Source organism: Symphalangus syndactylus, chromosome 5 (assembly GCF_028878055.3).
Source record: "Symphalangus syndactylus isolate Jambi chromosome 5, NHGRI_mSymSyn1-v2.1_pri, whole genome shotgun sequence".
In the NCBI taxonomy this organism is placed as follows: Eukaryota; Metazoa; Chordata; class Mammalia; order Primates; family Hylobatidae; genus Symphalangus; species Symphalangus syndactylus.
The window spans coordinates 36,524,444-36,546,701 of NC_072427.2; the positions used below are offsets into that span (position 1 = coordinate 36,524,444).

The 22,258-nt window shown below is 39.1% G+C and overlaps 1 protein-coding gene and 1 pseudogene across 4 annotated transcripts in view; one reads left to right on the forward strand and one right to left on the reverse strand.

Annotated features, from left to right (window-relative positions):
• Nucleotides 1-1,261: 1,261 nt before the first annotated feature.
• Nucleotides 1,262-22,258, reverse strand: part of KIF23 (kinesin family member 23) — a 34,595-nt gene continuing 13,598 nt past the window's right edge. For 2 of the 4 annotated variants that reach the window (XM_055277967.2, XM_055277966.2), the window contains 14 exons: nt 20,628-20,730; nt 14,584-14,663; nt 14,248-14,367; nt 13,751-13,874; nt 13,290-13,448; nt 11,623-11,780; nt 9,637-9,810; nt 9,227-9,406; nt 8,642-8,953; nt 4,704-4,955; nt 3,655-3,737; nt 3,382-3,463; nt 2,807-2,877; nt 1,262-1,895 (listed from right to left, as the gene is read on the reverse strand). In XM_055277967.2, the coding sequence (XP_055133942.1) occupies nt 1,880-1,895; nt 2,807-2,877; nt 3,382-3,463; nt 3,655-3,737; nt 4,704-4,955; nt 8,642-8,953; nt 9,227-9,406; nt 9,637-9,810; nt 11,623-11,780; nt 13,290-13,448; nt 13,751-13,874; nt 14,248-14,367; nt 14,584-14,663; nt 20,628-20,730 (1,914 nt within the window). In that variant the 3' untranslated portion in view covers nt 1,262-1,879. The remainder of the gene's footprint in view (nt 1,896-2,806; nt 2,878-3,381; nt 3,464-3,654; nt 3,738-4,703; nt 4,956-8,641; nt 8,954-9,226; nt 9,407-9,636; nt 9,811-11,622; nt 11,781-13,289; nt 13,449-13,750; nt 13,875-14,247; nt 14,368-14,583; nt 14,664-20,627; nt 20,731-22,258) is intronic. The other 2 variants (XM_055277969.2, XM_055277968.2) reach the window with 1 other exon arrangement.
• LOC129482328 (acylpyruvase FAHD1, mitochondrial-like) lies at nt 15,032-15,702 on the forward strand (annotated as a pseudogene).

Consider the following 22,258-nt stretch of genomic DNA (forward strand, 5'->3'; position numbering starts at 1 on the left):
GCTGGGTGCAGTGGCTTATGCCTGTAATTCTAGCACTTTGGGAGGCCAAGTCAGGAGGACTGCTGAGGCCAGGAGTTTGAGACCAAATAAGGCCACAGAGCAAGGCCCCATCTCTGCAAAAAATAAAAAAATTAGCCAGGTGTGCTGGCATTTGCCTGTAGTTGTAGCTACTCAAGAGACTGAGGTAAGAGGATTGCTTGAGCCTGGGAGGTTGAGACTACAGTGAGCTGTGATCATGTCACTGCACTCCATTTTGGGTGACAGAATGAGACCCCATCTCAAAACAGAAAGAAAGAAGCCAGCCTAGGGAACATAGCAAAAATAAAAAAAAAAATTTTTATTCTCTACAAAAATAAAAAAAAATTTAATTAGCCGGGCATGGTGGTGAGCACCTGTAGTCCCAGCTTCTTGGGAGGCTGAGGCAGGAGGATCACTTGAGTCCAGGAGTCTGAGGTTATAGTGAGCCATGATTGCACCACTGCATTTCAGCCTGGGCAACAGAGCAAGACCCTGTTTCTAAAAAAAAACCTAAAAATAAGAAGAAAATCAAGAAATAAATTCTGTATCTACTGCAATAGCAATTTAACCTTTGGTGTTCTGAAGCATTCTAAAAACACACATACAGGCCAGGTGCGGTGGCTCACGCCTGTAATCCCAGCACTTTGGGAAGCCGAGGAGGGCGGATCACCTGAGGTTGGGAGTTCAAGACCAGCCTGACCAACATGGAGAAACCCCGTCTCTACTAAAAATACGAAATTAGCTGGGCCTGGTGGCATATGCCTGTAATCCCAGCTACTGGAGAGGGTAAGGCAGAAGAATCGCCTGAACCCAGGAGATGGAGTTTGCAGTGAGCCAAAATCGCGCCATTGCACTCCAGCCTGGGCAACAAGAGCGAAACTCCATCTCAAAAAAAAAAAAAAAAAAAAAAAGCTCAGCCTCAAAAGAAATCCAAATTAAATCCAAGTAAAATGTGTGTTCACCCATGCAATGGGATATTTCACCATGGTTTCGACAGTATTTTTTCTAATTTATGTTGTCCCCAACTACGTTTTTTGTTTAAATGTCTAGAAGTCATACTTAATATGTAGATAATTATGGCTGTCACACAAAAAAAGGCATTGTCCGTTTAACATCTTATTATCTTGTATTTTTTCGAGCTTTCTTTTAATTCATCCCTCAAAAAATGAGTGCTAGGTAAATGCAGGGCACTGTGCCAGGTGCTGGGAGGACATGTTGAATGAACGGCCATCACACAACTATGTATTTCTTAGTGCTTTTGATTTTAATTCTTTTGGCATATCTAAATGTCTGAAAGTGAATATATACATACAGAATTCAAAACACCTTCCTAAAATGGTTACTATTGGCCAGTCATTTACATCTTTATTTTGAAAGTTTAAATTGTCAAATAGTTCTAAAGTGCATTCTTGCAGCTAATAAATAGCAGCATTTGTTTATAAAACCTTAAGAAATTCAGACCAGGGCTGGAAAAGTCACAATAAAAAATCAGGCATGATCTAGATATATTCTTCCTTAATCATCTAAGACAAACACTTGTGTGAATTAGTTTATAAGTATACATGAAATATATTTTTAAAAAGCATTATAAAAAATTCATACAGCAATGAAAAAAGGAGTCTTCCTCTGCTATTAATATTAAATATGGCAAAACATATACTATACAAGGTTTGTTGAATACTAGTTGTCTTTGGAACCATAGGGAAAGCTTTGCTCTGGGTCAGTGTATGATGTAGCTGAGGTCCGTGATTTTCAACAAAGCTGGAGTTCTACAAGATGACCTGGAAGACTGCTTCTGGCATGGCTTTTGAGAAATCATCCACACAAATGAAAATGTTCTTTCACTACTGGGACTGTCAGTTCATGGCTTTTTGCGCCTAAAACATAACAACCAGCACTTACTGAATTTTGCAATTAGTAACACATTCATAGCAAATCAATCTTTAGGAGGCCTTTGAGAACTGCTGTTTTATGAGAAAATTCAAGTCCCTCTGAGAAAGCAAACAACTTTTATAAAATATGCTTATCTTAGTATTAAATTTAGAAAAGAAGATTTCCCATCTTTATCCTGCTGCAACAATTTTCTAAATTGCTCACTAAGGTACATAAATGTTTAAAATGTTATATACATATATATACGTATGTATATATGTACATACATATATATACGTATGTATATATGTACATACATATATATGTACATATATATACGTATATAACATTTTATATACATACATATATATGTATGTATTTGTAAAGAAGGGATTTTATTAAAATATGGAAAAAGACTGGGTCAGATTCCTGAGTATAAGTTTAACAGAAGAAGAAAAGGTATGATTCCTTCCCTACTGTAAATTCTTCCATTCAGTGTTATTTATTTTAGTGAACACCTATTGCTACACCAAGACCAAGAAGCAAGTCAGGAAACAATGATTTACACAAAGCTGTCTAGTCCCCAACTTAAGCTTTTAGCCTTCCCTCCTTAGAGGTACTCTCAGTTCACCCTCAGAAAGCTTTATGAGTGTTGGCAGAATATGAACAAGAGCCACCAATCTTCCACCACCGCCTGCCTTGCAGCTCTTATTGCTCTTATCTAGCCTTCTGAGGCTCTCAGCATTCCAGCCGCCTACTGCAGTCTGCCCGTGGAGGCCCAGATAGTCCAAGGGGAAAACCAAAACCATATATTTGTTCTGAAGAACAAGTGGATGGCTGGTAGAAGGAGTGATAACGTAAAGACCAGAGGAGGAAAAAAGCACACAGCAAGACCCCAATTACAGTCAGTACTCACTTGGGTTGTGCGTGATGCTGATATCCAGGTCCCAGCTGGGATCCTGCTCTCATCTCCACAGCCACGGAACACTGAGAGGAAAATGACAAGAGGAAAAAGATCAGCTCCTCTCAATAGTCTATAAAACACAGTTATTTAGCAGGCTCTACACCTAGGTGAAATGCAATATTGCTTTCTAGTTCAGCAAAGACTCTTATGTTAAAACACCAGTCACTCGTAATTTATTTCTGGCACAGGCCACAAATGTTGAGCCAGAAAAATCTTTAGGTCATCTAGGTAACTTATCTCATTTTAGATAAGTCTGTGAAGAGAGTTGGTGGCTAAGGCCATAGCTTAGCCTCCTGACCCCTACCTTCCCATGTTCTTTCCAAGAGCTTCTCCTCAGGAATAACACTTGCAAGGGGGTTCCTGATGAAGTGGATTCTTGTTATTCTAGGAATAGGCCTACATGGTACACTGGCAATGTGAGATTATACCTCAGCATTTTCAAAGAGCATAAAAATCTAGAGCTGTGGGGTTTAAAACATGACAAACCTAATTTTAGTAGGCAGACAAATACTTAATTTTTCCCCTACCCTTGTTTCTACATCGGTCCATTCAGACTCTGCACCATCTGGTTGGGCAGGTGCTACTGTGGAAGATCTTCGTTTTCGACTACTGAAAAAGGGGAAACATGATGCAACAATTATTTTTCCATCTAAGAAGAGGAAAAATATTAGAAGTAGGGGAATACCATCTACATCCCTTTGGAGAATTAATGATACATTTCGCAGGCTATTCTGTTCCTCCAAAATGAACAGCTAAGAAAATGACCAACTTTTAAACAGAGATTTTTGATGGTTACTTACCCATTTGGTGATTCTTGCTTTAAAGTCTCAATATCAGTAAACTGAACAGATTGTCCACCACCCCTTGTTTTATAAATATCACCCTAAAGCCAAAAGAAAAGGTCACTGTTACACACTGATACACCCAAATGAAAAACACACATATATATTTCAAATTGTTCTCATGATTCTATTTTATAGAAATTCCCATCCACAAAATCAGATGGTACTTGGTACTTGCTGAGTATGTACTATCCAAATAATTTAGAAATTTGAGTACATATCTCTCACAAACAAAAGAAGTCCAATACAATGTAATCAGTAACATAAATAATTGCAGAAAAAAATATTCCTTTTGCTCTATATGTAATTTAAAAACTAAACTGCACTAAGGATCAAGAAACTTGCTGGAAGTTTCTACATGCTCTAAGGCATGGTACTTTCTTCTCTGAGTGCCCCCTGTTGTCCATATTCAAATGACAGTATAGTTTTATTTGTAGCTAATTATAACAAGAACAAAAACTCTTAAGTTGAACTTGAAATAAAAAGCTTTTTTTTTTTTTTGGTCTCATCTTTTACTTTCCTGATTATTCACTGACTCTATGATCAAAGGGGAATTCTTCTACAGGCAGGCAAGTCTCTTTCTGGAAAACGGCTTTAGGTAGCTCAATACTGAGTAATTTTGGTGGGTCAAATTTTAACACAAGTTTTGTTTTGTTTTGGTTTTTTTTATCTTGAACTGACAGAGAGCAATAGGAGTTCTTTGCTTAGATTTACTTTAAGTAGTGGTTAAAACTAAATATACAGTCATTAAAAAATTAAAGTACATCATGGATCTAGAATTCTAAGAAACCGAAGAATCTACACCTATTTAAAGCATACTTAGTCCCAGTCTGGCAGACTTAAAACCTAAGCAGTGACTAATTTTCTGCTAACAAAAAGGTTATATCAAATACCCATTGATGTTCCAGTTGACACTACCTGTGTGTCACCAAAGGAGTAGCAGGACAAATGGACTTTTGTTGAATTTTTTAATATATTTTTTTCTCCCGTGAAAATTAGTTTTTTACCTTAATTAGTTTAGTTTCAATCTCCCCATCGGAGGCTAGTTCCTGGTGGGTCAGCATGTACTTCTCACACTTAGCTAGTGCCTTTTCATTTGCAACAGATACTGTGATGGCATGAGGGACATGTGGCTGCATGACTGTTTCAGTTTGCATGTTAGAGGCAGGCTTATGATCTACCCATCTGTCTCCTGCAGAGCGTGATCGTCTGTGTCGGAGACGAATTGGTGGTGCGTTCTGATCAGGTTGAAAGAGTAACTGAGAAACAAGCATAACTCAGAATTAATTTAAGGGCATTATTAGAAGGGCAGCAGGTTTGGCTACATTAGTTGATGACAGTATCATAGCAAACCTTTCCAAAGCTAAATATTTTATTCAAGTACTTTAAACATGATCTTTGCATTTAAACACAAAACCAACAAACATCTTTAACATCAACTTGTATGTTACACATTCTATCTGGGAGTTTCCCTTTCAACGAAGGATAAAAGAAAAAATTCTGGTAATGCTGCAAGTCTTTCCTGCTTGGGGGTGGTTCAGGACAAACAACTCATTTCATATTCTTGATCAAAAAGCAGTATTTATCCCTGCTATTGAGAGGTAATCTATTATGTCCACAACTCTGTTAAAATCTTCAGTAAGATCAATGAAAGCCCTATACATTTTCTAGACTTCTAAACAAAACAGAAAACAATCCAAAGAACATAGGTATAATAAGAACCATATGAATAAAATGATTAAAGAAATGTGAAATACTTCTGAGTGCTTTCAGTTAAGATTTTAAAATCTCATAATAGAACTTCTTGAAAAGTTCAAATACAATAATGGCTACAATACACCAACTAACTTTTCCCCCAAACATTTCATACAGGTTCCAAGAAACGAATAAATAATACAGTATCAAATGAGTCACTATCATACAATAAAAAACCAGTTGCTAGGCCAGGCATGGTGGCACATGCCTGTAATCTCAGCACTTTGGAAGGCCGAGGTGGGAGGAATCACTTGAACTCAGAAGTTCAAGTCCAGCCTAGGCAACATGGTGAAACCCAGACTCTACAAAAAAAAAAAAAATATAGATATATATAAAAGCTGGGCTTGGTGACACGTGCCTGTAGTCCCAGCTACTCAGGAGGCTGAGGTGGGAGGATCGCTTGAGCCCAGGAGGTGGAAATTGCAGTGAGCCAAGATCGCACCACTGCACTCCAGCCTGGGCAACAGAATGAGACCCTGCCTCAAAAACAAACAAGTTGCTTCCAGTAAAATGTCATGTAAATCTGGGAATGCTAAATTAAGCACATTCAGCCTAAGAAAATAATATTTCACATATCTGCCATAGCTATAGTTTGAAGAAATGAATTATCTTTGGAATTTTATGAACATCTCCTGTTTGTAAAACTGAAAGCAGGGCTGGGTGCAGTGGCTCACACCTGTAATTCCAAGATTTGTGAGGCTGAGGTGGGAGAAGGATCACCCGAGACCAGCTTAGGCAATGTAAGAAGACCCCATCTCTACAAAAAATTTAAAAATTAGCCAGGTGTGATAGCACATGCCTGTGGTCCCAGCTACTCAGGAGGCTGAGGTAGAACGATCGCTTGAGCCTGGAAGGTCAAGGCTGCAATAAGCCTAGATGACGCCACTGCACTCCAGCCTGGGCAACAGATCAAGACCTCATCTCAAAAAAAAAAGAAAAGAAAAAAACCCAAAAAACGAAACTGAAAGCAAATTGAAAAAGTCTATCACAGGCCAAATCCGTCAAAGCTAGTCAAATATGAAGACCTCAATTTCAAAATGCACATCTGAGAATCATTTTCGCTATATAGTTACAAGAAACAAATGCAGCACTAGTGACAGCTCTAAGACATGGGCAATACAGTTTGCCACTAAAGATGCTGAGCCTCAAGACAAACAGGAACTTTCTATTCCTACAATGATTTATTTAATGTTGAACACAAAAGAAAGTCTGGTCCTTATCATCTACCATTTAGCAAAAATGAAGGTTTTCTTCAAACATTTAACAAAAAGCATATGATGAAACAAGCTTCAGAAAGATGATAATCCATACAATCTACTAGCATTTATGAAACAAATATTTAATTTTTTTTCCTCACTGAAGTATGAATTCAGTCCACCTAACATAATTTTTGACCAACAAACTTAGACGCACAGATACTAACCTTACAGTAACTTTTCTGCTGCACTTCTAAAGAGATTTTGATTTCACGTAAGAATTTCTAGTAAATTCCCTTAAATATCTCATAGCCAAATTAGATATCTTATTACTGTTTGCAAGGCATAAGCAAGCCTTGAATAGTTTTCAGCCTATAAACTTTCATAAAATGACTGACTAGAGTTGATCAGAATGACCATTTACCTAATTTGCTGTCTAAAAATGTTTAAGGAAAAATCTGCAAAGTAAAGAACTTAAAAGACTTCAGAATCATCTGTTTCCCTGGTAAGTAACTTGGGATTCATCACCATCCCTTAATAATCAGGAATTCAGGCCACATAAATGAACATTCATCTATACCCTGACTTATATAAGAAAATCTGAAGTAAATGTTTACTGTAAGATTTAGAAGAAAAATTCTAAAAGAGCTTTGTTAAGATTTTACTAAATATAAAATTCACAAACATTAACTTGGTCCATTTATTCAGATTCAAAAGAAACTTTACCTTAATCTTTAAGAAGAAAAATATGAAAGTGAATTTATTTAAATACTCTTGAATGAGGCAAATGTAAATTGAGATAAATGCCTCAAGATTAAAAGCAATTTATTGGGCATGGAAATCAGTAGTTTTAAAATAACTAGTCTAGACTCTTCAAAGAAAATAGTCAATGTCATAAAAATAAAAAAAGTAGGGGGACAGGGTGAGACTATTTTATATTAAGAGATGAAAGACATAATCATGATATGCAATGCATACACTTTCACAGTATCATGGAGGATTGAAAAAAAAGCTGGCTGGGTGCAATGGCTTGCCTGTAATCTCAGCACCTTTGGAGGCCAAGGCAGGAGGATTGCTGGAGTTCAAGAGTTTAACACCAGCCTGGGCAACATGGTGAGACCTTGTCTCTACTGAAAATAAAAAATTAGTGTGGTGGCCTGCCCGTAGTCTCAGCTACTCGGGAGGCTGAGGTGAGAGGATCACTTCAGCTCAGGAAGACTGAGGCTGCAGTGGGCCATAATCATGCCACTGTACTCCATCCTGGGTGACAGAGTGAGACTGTCTTTAAAAAAAAAAAAAAAGAAAAGAAAAGCCAATTTTGGGACAACTGCATAATGTCCCAATAGAGGATAATTATTTAATTAATGTTGGTTTTCTTGGATGTGATAAAGATTGTGGCTAGGTAGTACAATGTCCTTATTCTTAGAGATTGTCTCTAAGTCTGTGATTTCCTTTCACAAGGCTTAGGGGAAAAAGGTTTACATATCTATATCAAGTAACAATTGGTAAACTTAGGCAAGGAGGGAAAGACATTACCATACTATTCATTCTGCTTTGCTTTGGGTCTGAAATTTTTCAAAATAAAAACGTGGGAAAACAATTTTTAAAACTAGGGCATGAAAGGAGGTACAAAAAACCTAATTTGGGGAAGGGGAACCAAAAGAAAAATATGGAAAGTATGCTTTAAAACACATTAACCAATTTTGTGCAAAGCTTACTAGCGTATGCAGCTGAAAAGCTCAGACTACTCTGGGATGCACCAAACTGACCTGTGTTGACTGAACACACTTCTGCTGCCAGATGTGTTTAGGCTTTTTCAGATGAAGAGCCAGGCCTCAATTTCAGTGAGTCAATCTTTCAAATTAACTGAGAAATTAGACCTTCTTTATACTATAGCCCAGCCATTTTTCCAATGAACTTTCAGACACAAGTTACGAAAAACAAAGAAGATAAAATCTACTGCTACAATGCGTTAAAATAATACTGGCACTAACCCTGCAGCAATGATCCTCTTCTATTTCTATCTCATTTCTGAATGTAGGAACCACCTCCCTGCCTTCAGTCCAGTACATCCCTCGCCTTCTGTCTGACACGAGACAAGTTTTGCTTTGTCCTGGCTCCTGCTGCCTACGCCTTGCAATAGATGTGACTTTGAGAGGTGTGTTGTACGTAGGCATTTTCTGCTCCCATTCCGAAATACAGGAAGCTACAGAAATGCTGCTGCAAGAGTTAGAGCGCCTATGTAGCTGTGGCTGGCTCATGAGCTGCTGGCCGTTGGAAATCTGAGCAATATAGTTACTAGAAAGCTAGAAAAATTGGAGAAAAATTAATGAGCAAGACTGAAAAACTGAGAAATAATTCATTACTTTTCTATGTTAGCACATGAAGACTTAACATTACAAATAATTATTTGTTCTTTTTTTTGTGCTAAATTCGTGTTTATTCTAAATTTTAAAATATTTTTAAAGAGAAATTTCAGAAATGTAATTATAAAATGTAAAAATTCTCATAGAAATAGTCATCTAATCTGAACAAAATTTCTCTAGTACAAAGTTACTACATAATTACAAATAACTTACAGGCACAGGTGGTGGAGAAACAGATCTTTGAGTAACTTTTTCTCGATCTCGCTCCCGAGAGGGTCTCTCTGGCTTCTCAGTTTTAGGTTCGGTAACGATAGCCTTCAGTTGTTTCAGCTTTTCATCTTTAACCCAGAGTTTATTCTGCATCTCCAGCTGTTTGGCTGCCACTCTACGCTCCTACAGATTATCAATGGCAACGTATATTATTATTCAATCACAGCAAACAAGTACACTAGATCACCCAATCACTTTATTTCCTAAAAATGACAGTTCTCCAATTCTTCCTGAGAGTTAACAACCACCACCAAAACCCTACCACAAATAGAGTAATTCAAAATACTGAACCTAACTACAATGTAAAATAAATCATCCAACTCTGAGACAAGCGCCACACAAATGATACTCACACATTCTTTCTCCCACTTCATTGTCGTTTCTGTCACCATGCCTTGCAACCTGGCTTCTAATCTGCGTTTGTCAGAAAACTGTCGCTGAAGTTTCTGGTTCTGAGTTTCAAGTTCCTGTTGCAAATTGCGTTTATCTTCCTCATAGATAGTAGTTGTTTTCTCTAAAATCTCAATCTAGGAAGGTAGACCACTATGTTCGATATTTGGTATATAAACATTTCATGTCGCTATAAAATAGTCTTCCTTAATTTGCTTATGCAAGCATATTTGTGGAAAGAAAAATCATGGAGAAAGCACTTTTTTCTCTAACATTTCATCTGAATTCCCACCCCCATTCTCAGAAATGAAAACATGTTAAACAAACTCCTCACCCAAAGACATTTATAACTAACTTCATGTGAAAGTTACTTTCTCCTAAAATTAAGGGCTAAAATTTGTTTTTAGGTTATTTTCAGAATTTAAAAAAACTATATTGGTTGAGACTAACTTGTCTTATGAATGTGTACCCCCACCAAACCTCTAAATGACCCTCTGTAAATGAAAGAACAAACATACATGACACAGTGCTGCAATGCTTCCCAACAAAACGGTATTTCCTTCTACCCCATTGTCAGAGATTAATCCTGAGTTTATACTTTTACAATCTGATTTGTAAACCAAATACAGATCCAATTAAGCTTTACTGAGTATCTGTTATGTCCAAGGTCCGATGCTGGCACTTTTATACCATTTCATTTAATCATTTATCTCATTAAAAAAAAAAGCATACTAAGGAAGTATTTCTAATAAATCGAAAAGCAAGCTACAACCAAAGCTAAGCTCTAGAAAGCTCCCTTGTTTGGGTCAGAGAACATCCTTTTCAACTGTTAAAACTCTCATAAAATTAAAGAACATATGATTCTTCATTTCACTCACAGTTCCTCCTTAGCATGGGATGAGGATTAGTAAATAAGCAATTGAGAACTTTTTTTTTTTTTTTTTTGAGACAGGCTCTCGCTCTGTCACCTAGGCTGGAGCGCAATCGTGCAATCCCAGCTCTCTGCAGCCTCAACCTCCCAGGCTCAAGCTATTCTCCCATCTCAGCCTTCCGAGTAGCTGGGACTACAGGCGTGCACCACCATGCCTGGCTAATTTTTTTGTAGATATGGGGTTTTGCCACGTTGCCCAGTCTGGTCTGGAACTCCTGGGCTCAAGTGATCTCCCTGCCTTGGCCTCCCAATGTGCTGAGACTACAGGCATAAGCCCCCACACTCAGCCTGAGAACTCTTTTTTTTTTTTTTTTTTTTTTTGAGACAGAGTCTCGCTCTTGTTGCCCAGGCTGAAGTGCAGTGGCTCAATCTCAGCTCACTGCAACCTCCACCTCCTGGGTTCAAGTGATTCTCCTGCCTCAACCTCCTGAGTAGCTGGGATCACAGGCACTCGCCACCACGCCCAGCTAATTTTTGTACTTTTTTTTTTTTTTTTGAGACGGAGTCTCGCTGTGTCGCCCAGGCTGGAGTGCAGTGGCGCGATCTCGGCTCACTGCAAGCTCCGCCTCCCGGGTTCACACCATTCTCCTGCCTCAGCCTCTCCGAGTAGCTGGGACTACAGGCGCCTGCCACCACACCCGGCTAATTTTTTTTTTTTGTATTTTTAGTAGAGACGGGGTTTCACCGTGGTCTCGATCTCTGACCTTGCGATCCACCCGCCTTGGCCTCCCAAAGTGCTGGGATTACAAGTGTGAGCCACCGCGCCCAGCCATTTTTGTACTTTTTTAATAAAGACAGGCTTTTGCCATATTGGCCAGGCTCGTTCTTGAACTCCTGACCTCAGATGATCTGGCCACCTCAGCCTCCCAAAGTGCTGGGATTACCGGCATGAGCCACCACACTCAACCGAGAACTCTTAATAAGCAGCATTTACAGGCCGTTGGAGCACAATATCTCCCTCAGAGACCAGTGCTAAAACACCAGCACATACATCTATCATAATAATGTCAAAACAAACCTTATATTCCAAAGTTTTGTTTTTCTTTTCCAGTCGTTCTATTTCCAATTTCTGTCCTGAGATCATCTTTTCCTTTTCATTTAGTTTCCCTTGCATGTGGTTTTCTTTACTTAAAACAGCATTGTCAAATTCTTGTAACAAAGCTTTAAAAGCATTAGCTGAAACAAAAACACACAGGTCAAGTTTTACACCAGTTCTAAAACAATGATATCAACTTCTGCTAGCAGACACTAGATAAAATGTAGTTATTCAGCACATCTCTGTGAGAATCAGTCTATAATGAGAAAACAAGTTTAGAGGGGAATCAAGAGCTTCATTCTCAAATTGACAAGATATTCACAGAAGCTTTCTGTTAAATGCTGAAAAAATACTCAAGTCTTTCATTGTGCACTACAGCATTCTCTTCCCAATCCTTACAGGTACTTTGCTTCACAGCAACAAATGCAAAAACAGAAACAACACTACATTTGGGATTAAACCTGAGCTGAAATCCGTGGTACATGACTTACTAGTTATGACTTAGGCAAATTAATGTTTCTGAACAAATTTCATTTCAGTATGGAAATTTAAATACCACTTTCTCTCACAACTTTTTGGTAAAGATTCAAATGAATAATGATAATAAAAATAGTAGAGCCAGGCATGGTGGCTCATGTCTGTAATCCCAGCACTTTGGGAGGCCAAGGTGGATGGATCACGATGTCAGGAGTTTGAGACCAGCCTGACCAACATGGTGAAAGCCCGTCTCTACTAAAAATACAAAAATTAGCCGGGCATGGTGGTGTGCACCTATAATCCCAGCTACTCAGGAGGCTGAGGCAGGAAAATCACTTGAACCTGGGAGGAGGAGGTTGCAGTGAGCCAAGATTGCACCACTGCACTCCAACCTGGGCAACAGAGCAAGACTCAGTCTCAAAAAAAAAAAAAAAGTAGATACATTCATTCACTGAGATACATTCACTATGTACCAGAGTTTACTGTTCTACAGGATTTTCATACTTTATCTCATTTATCTTCACAACGTATCCGGAGGTAGAAACAATTACAATCCCCACTATGTAGACAGGGGAAACTAAAAAATATTTGTGTCTCCATCACTGTTTGTAAAAAACAAAAGAAAGAACACACGCTCACTTTTTTCTTTTTGACTTCCTTAGAATACAAAAAAGAGCTGTGGAAAAATCCCTTGTCATACTAATCAAACAATGCCTTGAGTGCTTCTAAGTTATAAAGACACAATTTTCTTTAACTTCCTTAAAGATGCAATCTACCATATAACTCAGATTCATTGAAAATACTTTCAATTTCAGAAGTTACAATTATTGCAAATTGGCTGGGAGTGGTGGCTCACGTCTGTAATCCCAGCACTTTGGGAGACCGAGGCAGGCAGATCACTTGAGGTCAGGAGATTGAGACCAGCCTGGCCAGCAAGGCGAAACCCCGTCTCTACTAACAGTACAAAAATTAGCCAGGCATGGTGGCATGCGCCTGTAGTCCCAGCTACTCGGGAGACTGAGGCAGGAGAATCGCTTGAACCCAGGAGGCAGCGGTTGCAGTGAACCGAGATTGTGCCACTGCACTCCAGCCTGGGGGACAGAGTGAAACTGTGTCTCAAAAAAATAATAATAATAACTAAATAAAATTATTGCAAATAGTTTTGCCCTTACATTGTTTGTTAAACTCATCAATCATCATTTGTCGTAGGTGATGTCGTTTCTCTAAGGCTTCAATCAGCCTTGGAAGTGTCTGCTCATCGTTGATATCCAAAATTTCGCATGATGGCAAAGGTGGAAAACTCTGCAAAACCACGTCAGTAACCAATGGTTCTGTATTGAATTATAGAAAATTACAAAAAGTTACATAGGAGAGAAAGAGCTTATTTAAACAAGTTTAACACTGAATACAGCCCCAGTGCAACTAACCATTGCAATTTCTTGAGCTGACATAAGTTTATTTGCCTAAGAATCATAGTATGCAAAATAAGCTCATTTAAATTTTGTTCAAATTATTATGTGCTTGGTTCTTCTGAAGGTATGTAAACATTTCTCTTATATGAAATAATTTTTTTAAAAAAAGAGAGAAAGAGATAGACCAATGAGTGGACAAATGATACAACACCAAATCATACCATTTCCAACTGGACCTCGAGGCTGGTTTCTGTATCGCCTCCCAGGCGTTAAACCACATATTGCCTTGTCTACAGGTCTTGCTACTTCAACTTCTTGAGTCACTTCTGCAAATCTCATGACTTGCTAAAACACAAAACAAATTGAGTTTAAAAAAAAAATAAGGATATCCAAGCCCCAGAAATTACTAAATGAAGCAAAGATTGCTTATTTTTATTTATTTGAGACACAGTCTCACTGTCACCAGGCAGGAGTGCAGTGGCATGAACACGACTCACTGCAGCTTCAACGTCCCAGGTGGGCCCAATTGATCGTCCCACCTCAGCCTCCCAATGCGTTGGGATTATCAGCATGAGCCACCACACCAAGCCTAGTTTACTTCTACAATCAATGGTTCTCTATCCATTTATAAAATATTCAAAATGTCATTCTGCTCATCCAAATAACTGTTTTCCCGACAAAAACTCAAGACTTTATACGACAAATACATTAAAATTACCAAGTTTTCTTCATAATCTTCAGCCTTGGGGTTCACACACACGATCATCCGCACTTTTCCTTCCCCATCAAAGTAGTTCTTGAACAGATGGGTTAACTTTGAATCTCGATATGGAACCATCTACAAAGACATTCATATCCAAATGTGTTATGCAAAAAATGTACACAAATGAAACTATACAAAAGATCAGAGCAAAAAAAAAATGCACACAAATGAAACTATACAAAAGATCAGAGCAAAAAAAAATGCACACAAATGAAACTATTCAAAAGATCAGAGCAAAAAAAATGCACACAAATGAAACTATTCAAAAGGTTAGAGAAGGCTGCTGCCTACCTTGTTAGTTCCATACATTTGGTTCTCTCTTAGGACATCCATACACGTTCTTAGCGTCATTAGTGACTGATTAATATTACCTGACAGAAAAATATACATAGATGCTATTTCAGAACAACAGTATAGTAGCTAAAGTGTGTTCTGTTTGCCTATAAAATCTCAACTTCAAACAACTAATAGATAGAAATTATAAATAACAAATTTTTGCAGCTCAATATAAAGAGCTGTCTATGCATGGTCCAGGCTCTCTTTCAATAGCAGTATTTCTGGGAAGGTTAAACAGCCATCCTTCAGGGATTCTATCAACAGGATTTTCCACAAAATGCAACATTACAGTTAATAACTATAAGGTTTCTTCCAAATCCTAAATTCTCTGAAAGAATATCTTAGATAGGGATGTTTAATATCCTCATATCAAAATATATTCTCTAGGAAATTGGCAGGAATCATGGCGACCCCCAGGCCACTGTCCCGCTTCTAGGGGTGGGGGAAGAATATCGTCTGTGTGGGGAGGAACTATGGGACCACACCAGGGAGATGCCAACGCGGTGCTGAGCGAGTCCGTGCTGTTCCTGAAGCTGTCCACGGCCTACACACCTGAGGGCTCGCCCATCCTCATGCCTGCGTACAGCTGCAACCTGCACCACGAGCTGGAGCTGGGCGTGGTGATGGGCAAGCATGGCCGTGCAGCTATGGACTACGTGAGCAGCTATGCCCTGTGCCTGGACATGACTGCCAGGGACGTGCAGGACAAGAAGAGGGGGCTGCCTTGGACTCTGGCCAAGAGCCTTACGGCCTCCTGCCCAGTCAGTGCGTTTGTGCCCAAGGAGAAGATCCCTGATCCTCCCAATCTGAGGCTCTGGCTCAAGGTCAACGGCGAACTCAAGACAGGAGGGTGAGACATCCTCCATGATTTTTTCCATCCCCTATATCATCAACTATGTTTCTAAGATCATGACCTTGGAAGAAGGAGATATTATCTTGACCAGGACACCAAAGGCAGTTGGACCAGTTAAAGAAAACGATGAGATCCAGGCTGGCATACATGGTGTGGTCAGTACCAGATTGAAGGTGGAAAGGCCAGAATATTGAGTCATTTCTTAACAAGTTTCAGGGAGAAGGGAGGAAGACAAAGGCAAACAACGGCTATTAAATGTCACAATCCTTTAATAAGAAACCAATTATTTAAAAAAATGATTAGATTGCTATGGCTCAACTCAGAGAAGATGGATTCTTCAAGAAAACGTGAACTAGAACGGATGGGCCAGAAATTTAAAAAGCCAAAGTAGAGTACTTCTGATGCTTCGGAAACATTTTATCAAACTAAATGTTCTAAAGAGTTTTCTTTCGTAAAACTGGATTGGAGAAGACTTTTCAGTGAGTTATCTCTAGGATGATCAGTCGTTCAAGACTTAAAAACTGCAGGGAAAACTGAAAGTTATGTTCCAGATCCATGTTTCCTAAATTTCCTTGGACTTGGTCATCATCAGGAAGCATTTGTAAAAATAAAAATTTCCAAACTACTGTTGCCCATCCCAGCGCCACTAAATCAATTTGATAGGATTAATCTCCAGTGAAGCTGTGTTTACAGAGCACTCCAAATGATTCTTATCAGGGAAATGTGGAAAAACACTGCTGTACATAATCAATTAATTTAAATTTTTACTTAATAAGTGAACAATTAATGAAGATTTCACCTGTTTACTTAGGGTATCTACCCTGACCCATCGATTCTGAGTTCAGATGATTTGGAAATTATTGTTTTCCAAATAAGTGTGCTGCCTTTTATGTGGCTAAAAAATAAAAATAATAAAATAAAATAAAAATAAATAAAATATATTCTCTAAGGCAGCAGATCCCCAAACTTTCTGGCATCAGGGACCAGTTCCATGGAAGACAATTTTTACACAGATGAGTTGAGGCTTGGGGGGTGTGGTTTGGGATGAAATCATTCCAGCTCAGATAATCAGGCATTAGATTCTCATAAGAAGCATGCAAGAGTCTGAAGCTCTTGCTGCATCTAGAGGGGCTCTCCTGTTGTTTCTGACAGTCAAGTGTCTTTGGAATCAGCTAACTCTGTCCCCTCTACATCTCAGCAAGGATTTCTTAGGTGACATACTTGTTACCTCTGACCACTCTTATTTGGATTTCTGAGCCAAGGCAAGCCTAACAGTCTAATCAAGCTTTCAAGAATGCACCTCTCATCTGATTAGACCCCATAAGAATGAGTTCATTTTGGAACCTTGATTGAGGTCAGCTAACTCGATTATGCTTTCACCCTTGGACTCCCAAGGATACAGAGGATCTTGGATACACCTCCAAAAATACAGAACTCATCTGTACCTCTGTAATATTCCATGATTCATGATTTATGTTCCTTGACCCAAACTCCTAATGTTCTTTCTTCTTCCACTGTGCTCTCAGGAACTCATGTTATTAACAGATGTCCCTGCATCTTCAAATCTCTAACAAAATAATCCATTGATAGCTTTCCCTAGTGGTGAGGGGTTCTTAACCTGAGGTCTGTATTGTCCGGGGGAACATTATGGGGTGTCTGCATACTTAGATGGAAAATAAATTACATAATTTATTTTTTACCAAACTAACTGGAAATCACTAGTTCCTTCAATTATGAATGCAGGCCAAAAACCACAGCATTAGTAGTACCTGTAATTGGTATCAATACAAATCACAGATATTTTTATAGCATGTTACAGTTTGTTGCTCATCAAGATATTCATGTTCATCATTACACTGCATTTATTTAATCAGACCTGCTGCTGTGTCTTTAAGGTATTAATAAAGAAGCACATAATTACTGTATGACAAACTTAAGAATATTTTTAAAACACATTTCAATGCAATTGGTTTCCACTGTAATCCTCTCTGTGTTATACCTTCAGAAATACTATACCAGGAAGGGTCCATAGGCTTCACCCTACATCCATGGCACACAGCCTTGCAACCTAACCATTTATCTCCTGCTGCAGCCCTATAGCCTTTCAGTGAAAAAAAAAGCTACTTGTTTTCTAAAGGCTGACATTCTACAAGTATGGTAAACAGAGGGAGAGGCTAGCAACATTTTCCTAGTTCCTCCCTATTGCCTTGAAATATTCCTCCTACATGCCAGTCCCTGGTTTATTTTGGTATCCATGAGAACAACAATCATTCTCATACGCTGTAGTCACAGGGTCCCAATGTCCCAACTCCAGTAAATCTTTATCTCTTTTCCATTACAGTTGACAGCCCAAACCCTATCCCTCAGAAGTGTACCACCTCTAAAAACCTGGAGTCTCTGCCATATGCCCCAACTACAATCTCCTTTTCTACTCTCACTCCCTAACTCTATATTAACACTAACAGTCCTTTCTAGCTTTTCCCCAAAGCATCCAAAACTTCAAGTTTTTACTTTCTTCCCAACCCAGCTCTTGTCCCATCAAAGTTAATCCTTCCTCTTGGATCTAGATTCAGATTTTCCTGCCTCTTCTGGGATCTTGCTTCACCAATAATCACCACTTCATTATTAACACCTAGTAGGTAAGCGGCACTGGGTAGACAATGACAGCACACACACAGCCCACTCTCATCAAATTCAAGTGATTCTGACAAATTGAGTCCTTTGGCCCAGGGTAGAGGCAGCTCTAAAGGCCCCATTTCTCACCACTGGACTTAAACATCATCTCTTCAGCATATGAAGAAACTCAAGTCTTTACTATCTTCTAATGTACATATATAATGTGTGTGTGTATTTTTTCATCATTTCATAATCCCTCAAATCCCTTTTAGCTATCACCCTTCTCTGTCCGTCCCAAGCTAATAATCAAGGGCTTGTTGTTCCTCAAGCTTCTGGTCTCAGTTTGTTCCTCTCCATTCGCTATGAATTATCTTACCTCACCCAACTGCTTCAATCATTTCTCTATTGGCAAAGCCTAAACCTATAAATCTCAAATCAAAATCTCTCTCCTTCCAAATCCATGTACCTCTGCATCCAATTGCAAGGCACTTTCACTTGTATAAATCGAATATTTCAAACGCAACTCATTAACTGCCTATACCTGCTCCGAAAACCGCTTCTCCTCAATCAAACATCTCCTTATTCTCCACATCCAGCTGGACCTACTTCCTAACTAGCTCTCCGTATTGTCTGACCTTTGCCTCCAGGTCACACAATTGCTTACCTGAATTGCTGCAAAAGGCTCCTAACTGCTCTTTCATATATTTAGTTTCACCCCTGGTAAATTATTTCTCTACACTGGCAAAACGATCTTTCTAAAAGACTAATCCTTCTTTAAGGGGAGGCTGTATGACATAGAATAAAGACACAAGCTGTGAGAGTCCAACCAACCTGGCTCCAGCCTTGAGAAAATTAACCTTCCCAAACCTATTTCCTCATCTGAAAAATGAGTGTGATACAATCCTACCTATCTAGTGTGTGGATACTATGATACACACTAGACCCTTAATAGTTGGCAGCTAACATTATTCCTTCAAGATAAAATTCAAACTTCTAGATATGACAGACAAGGGTCTTCATGACCTTGCCTTGCTCTCCTGCCTCAGTTCTCATAGTTCACCAACTTGTATCCTCTAGTTCAGCTACTTTGACTCTGCCATATTATCTCAGGACCAAGCAACTGCCTCCTGGGATAGGAACGTTGCCTTTAATCCTATCCTTCTTCATACAGCTCACTCCTACTCAATTTTTCACCTTCCCACTCCCAGATTGGTTTAGGCAGCCCTACCCTGCACTCTCATCATACTCTACTCAAACAATCTAGTTTATGTCCTGATCTCCTCTATTAGGATGGGCTCTCTCCAGCAGGACTGTGTCCTTTGTATCTGTGTTTAATTCCTGGTACACAGTAGGTACTCAATACATGTTTATTAACATAAAACACAACATGCAAGGTGACAGAAAACCCAATTACTGATTTGATCACACTGTATACATCTATCAAAATATCACATATACCCAAAAAGTATGTACAACTATGATATATTAATTTTTAAAAAACTACAAAAAGGCAACAGGACATAACATGCATGGATTTTAAAAAACACATATACAGATTGGCTATATATATATATTTAAAGCCTTCAATTGGCTTGTGTTCAGAATTTTCCCATCTCTAGTAGCCAATTTTTACCACTAATAAATATTGAAATAACATTTCAAGGCCCCAATACTGACCTACAACACTAAAAATAGACTCCTTTTTTGTTGTTGTTGTTGTTGTTGCGACAGGTTCTCTGTTGCCCAGGCTTGAGTACAGTGGTGAGATCAGGGATCGCTGCAGTCTTGACCTCCAGGGCTCAAGCAATTCTCCCACCTCAGCCTCCAAGTAGCTTGGAACTATAGATGCACCACACCCAGCTAATTTTTTGTATAGATGGGGTTTCATCATGTTGCCAAGGCTGGTCTTGAACTCCTGGGCTCAAGTGATCCACATGCCTTGGCTTCCCAAATTGCCAGGATTACAGGTGTGAGCCACTGCACCCAGACTAATTGAATACAACTTTCCTCATTCTTAAAGAAATCAATGTATTGTAATAGATTGATACCAAACCAGCCTAACTATAAACTTAGTCTCTAAATTATCTAATGGAGGACAATTGTGCTTAAACCACGATCAAGGCCGGTTACAGTGGCTCATTCCTGTAATCCCAAGACTTTGGGGCAGCCAAGGTGAGAGATTACTAGAGCCCAGGAATTTGAGACCAGCCTGGGCAACATAAGGAGACCCTATCTCTACAAAAAATTTTTAAAAATTAGACAGACATGGTGGTGCATACCTGTAGTCCCATCTACTCAGAAGGCTACAATGGGAGAATCAATTGAGCCCAGGAGTTTGAGGCTGCAATGAGCCATGATCACACCACTGCATTCCATCCTGGGTAACAGAGTAAGACCGTCTCAATAAAATAAAAATTAAAAAACAAAACAAAACAAAAGACAAAGAACCACCCATTGATAAGTAGATAATAAACTGGCATTGCAAGTTTCTGAAAGTTGTAGCAATAAATAAATACTATACTTTACTCACCAGCTTCACGTAATCTGTTCCCTTCTGCTCTGGTCCGGTTAGTTCTTTCACTTCCAGCAAGATCTACCAAGGACAACTGACTTATAGTGATTTGTTCTTTTTCCTAAAAAGATCACAAAGCCAATAACTTAAAATGGGTTATAACTGGTTTACAATGTTCTTTAAATAGATTCATATCAAGAAGCTAAGTCTTAATGAACATTTGCACAGTACAAAATGCACAGGACAGGCAAAGGATACATATTTTAGGGGAGAATTTGCTAAGAGTATGATAAATATACTCATGACATTAATGATTACTTGTCAATTGGCTGGTCTTCCTTCTGCATCAGACAGTAAGCTCCCTGAGAGCAGGGACTCTGTCTTTTACTACCTTATCACCAGCATGCTGCACAGTGCCTACCACTCAGTAGGAACTCAGCAGATATTTGCTGAGTAAGAGTCTAGAACAGGATTATCCTAAATTCTTCTATAATCAGATATTTAATAATCTTATAATTTCATAATGCTATAAATAATTCTTTTTTGTTTTTTTTGGGAGACACAGCGAGACTTGTCTCCCGGCTGGATTGCAGTGGCGCCATCTCTGCTCACTACCACCTCCTCATCCTGGGTTCAAGCGGTTCTCTTGCCTCAGACTTCCGAGTAACTGGGATTACAGGCATGTGCCACCATGCCCAGCTCATTTTTTTTTGTATTTTTAGTAGAGACAGGGTTTCACCATGTGGACAGGCTGGTCTCCAACTCCTGACATCAGTTGATCCGCCTGCCTCAGCCTCCCAAAGTGCTTGGGATCACAGGGGCGAGCCACCACACCCAGCAGATAATTCTTATAAAAAGAAGTGAAAGTCAAATGGTACCGAACTGATGCTGTAATATTAGATGTGATTCAATGAAAATCACGTGTATGTGGAAGGCTGACTTATAACCATTTTTTTTTTTTTTTTAAGACAGAGTCTCGCTCTGTTGCCAGGCTGGAATTCAGTGGCGCGATCTTGGCTCACTACAACCTCTGCCTCCCTGGTTCAAACAATTCTCCTGCCTCAGCCCCGAGTAGCTGGGACTCCAGGCATGCGCCACCATGCCCTGCTAATTTTTGTATTTTTAGTAGAGACGGGGTTTTGCCATGTTGGCCAGGATGGTCTCCATCTCCTGACCTTGTGATCCGCCCGTCTCGGCCTCCCAAAGTGCTGGATTACAGGCGTGAGTCACCGCGCCTGGCCCTTATAACTATTTTCTAGCTAACAATTATTGAGTGCTGACTATAAGCTAAGCACTGGACTAAGAACTTCACACGCATTGCCTCCTTTAATTCTCACAACCTTATAATGAGGTTTTATTATAGCTAGTCAGTAAATAAGTAGAAATGAGCATTCAAACCCTGGAGGTCTTCAATACCACTCCTGTCACTTATAAACCTTCATAACGCCACAATTTCATGATACAGTTTGAATAAAATTACACTTTAATGGGTTACAGTTATTAGATTATGTATACTCAGACTCAAATGCTGTTACTAATTGACACAAGCCTTGTAGTGTGGCAGGCCAGGCAGTAAATAGTGATCTGCATATGGGGGACCCTACTGGCCTATCAACCAAGAGATGAACAACTTATAACACTGGCCACTT